The sequence below is a fragment of the Sinocyclocheilus anshuiensis genome, unplaced genomic scaffold, assembly GCF_001515605.1.
Source record: "Sinocyclocheilus anshuiensis isolate Anshui unplaced genomic scaffold, SAMN03320099.WGS_v1.1 scaffold1544, whole genome shotgun sequence".
NCBI classification, from domain to species: domain Eukaryota; kingdom Metazoa; phylum Chordata; class Actinopteri; order Cypriniformes; family Cyprinidae; genus Sinocyclocheilus; species Sinocyclocheilus anshuiensis.
This window is the reverse complement of record NW_015555802.1, coordinates 142,151-144,116: the sequence shown is the minus strand read 5'-3', so window position 1 is coordinate 144,116 and position 1,966 is coordinate 142,151. Positions and strand designations below refer to the sequence as shown.

At 34.1% G+C, this 1,966-nt stretch overlaps 1 protein-coding gene across 1 annotated transcript in view; it reads left to right on the top strand.

The window, feature by feature from the left end:
* Positions 1 to 1,966, top strand: part of LOC107674937 (rap guanine nucleotide exchange factor 5-like) — a 13,839-nt gene that overhangs the window by 3,818 nt on the left and 8,055 nt on the right. Inside the window, exon 4 of the mRNA XM_016469099.1 lies at positions 796 to 826. Coding sequence (XP_016324585.1) covers positions 796 to 826 — 31 coding nt within the window. The remainder of the gene's footprint in view (positions 1 to 795; positions 827 to 1,966) is intronic.

The window sequence follows — 1,966 nt, the reverse complement described above, 5'->3', positions numbered from 1 at the left end:
TATATATATTTATTTATATACATACATATACATATACACACACACACACAAAATAATCTAATATAATAATATTTTTTTTTATTATACTCTAATCCATTACAATACACTACAAAGTTCTAAAAGTATTGAAAATCTCTCTTTTTTTTTTTTCTTTTTTTTTCTCCTTTGGTCATGTCTTTCTGAAGCCTGGACAGCCATGTTTCTACAGTAACTACAGTTTTTGCACTTTTGGTGTATAAATCATCAACTTTATTAACACAGAATTAGGAAATGGGCTTTGTAATATTCAGATCAGACTGATCCGGACTGAGCAGAATGAATGAATTCCACCAGGTCAAAGAGCTTAGCATATGAGTTCTTATCCAGAATTTCTGTTTAATAAGCAGAAGTCCTGGCGTTGACCTCTCGGCTATACATCGCACGCCTGCTGGTGCTTCATGAAACGCCAATGATTAATTAGAGGCATCAGATGGGGAATATGGAAACTATAAAGCTCCCGCCGATTGCCCGTTTTTATCAGGCTGTTTAATCAGAATGAGGTTTGCATGGATGAGGACGTTGTGCGCTTTCATTTAGATGAGGCAATCAGTAAATCACATTGTGTCAGACTTTAATGTTAGCGCTGATGATTCAGGCCTGATCTGAATGAGAAAAGGCTTTTTACGACCGTTCGTCGCAGCGGGTGGGAGATGCCATCTTGCAGAATTGATATAATGGCACATTTATATTTCAAGTGATCCCTTTGGCTCATTCTTCTCTATTTCTTTCTGTCTTCCTACCCCTCTCATCTCTCAGCACGGTAGATGAATACTCTCCACAAAGGAAGGTAAGAGTTAAGACCATCCGTTGTATTACCTGTACAGAATCTCAATGAAACTTTCTCAGTGTACTTTGAATGAACTCCTTGTGTTTTAAAGAGGCTATATCGGGGAAAACTTGTTCAGAAATCACTAGATTGACACTTCAGAGTCATTGTATTGACACTTGCACACGCTTGAGACTTTGTGATTTAAAAAAGCAAATGCAGGACTTTTCAGGCTTCTGTCACTTCGACAAAGAAAAACAAAAGAAAAAACAAACTCCATCCTAAAGTAACTTGCATGTTTCAACCACAGGTGGCGATATAGAGCTTTTCCAAAATGGGCTTAAGAAATATTATAAAAATGTGAAATATGGGCCCGTTCACACCAAGGACAATAACAATAACTATAAAGTTTTAATTCCACACCACAACTATAATTATAACAACACAGAAGAACGATATAGTTGGAATCATTTTCAAAAGCCAGTCAGCCAATCAGAATCCATCCTGCTTTAAAAAGCTCAAGCATTTAAAGTGGCTGATTTACCTATGAATCTTCTGCTGTTAGTAATTCATATTTTAGAATGAAAAATATTCCTCTTGTTCAGTGTTATTTTAGTATTATTTATATTCTGTCTTTATTAGTATTTATTAATATTTGAAATTAGCTTTTATTTTGATATTTTTCAGTTTTATTTTTTACAGTTGTAGTCCAAGTTGTACTTATTTTGTGCTTTTTTCATTTATTATTTTTTATATTTAACTTTATTTTTCAGTAATTATAGTCATTAGTATAGTTATATAGTAATTCACATGTTCGTTTCAAAAGTTCTATTTTTTATATTTTAATTTAATTTCAGCTGTATTTAAATGAATTAAATATTTCAGTTAATGTTTTCATAAATCATTAATGAGTTTTAATTGTTTTAGTTTTACTTAAAGCTGCAGTCCGTAAATTTTGCCTCTTTGTCGCCATCTCTGTTTGAAAACCTGGAATTGCAGTTACTTGTGGAATTATCTTCCTTGCGTGTGTTGAACTCTTGCACGGCTCCAGCGCAGATGAATCTAATGTTTTGAGGACGGAGTATGTGTGGCAGGCAGTCAGTCAGTCCCCACACCGGTGTTAATCCTACACTCTAAAAATGCTGGGTTAAATACAACCCA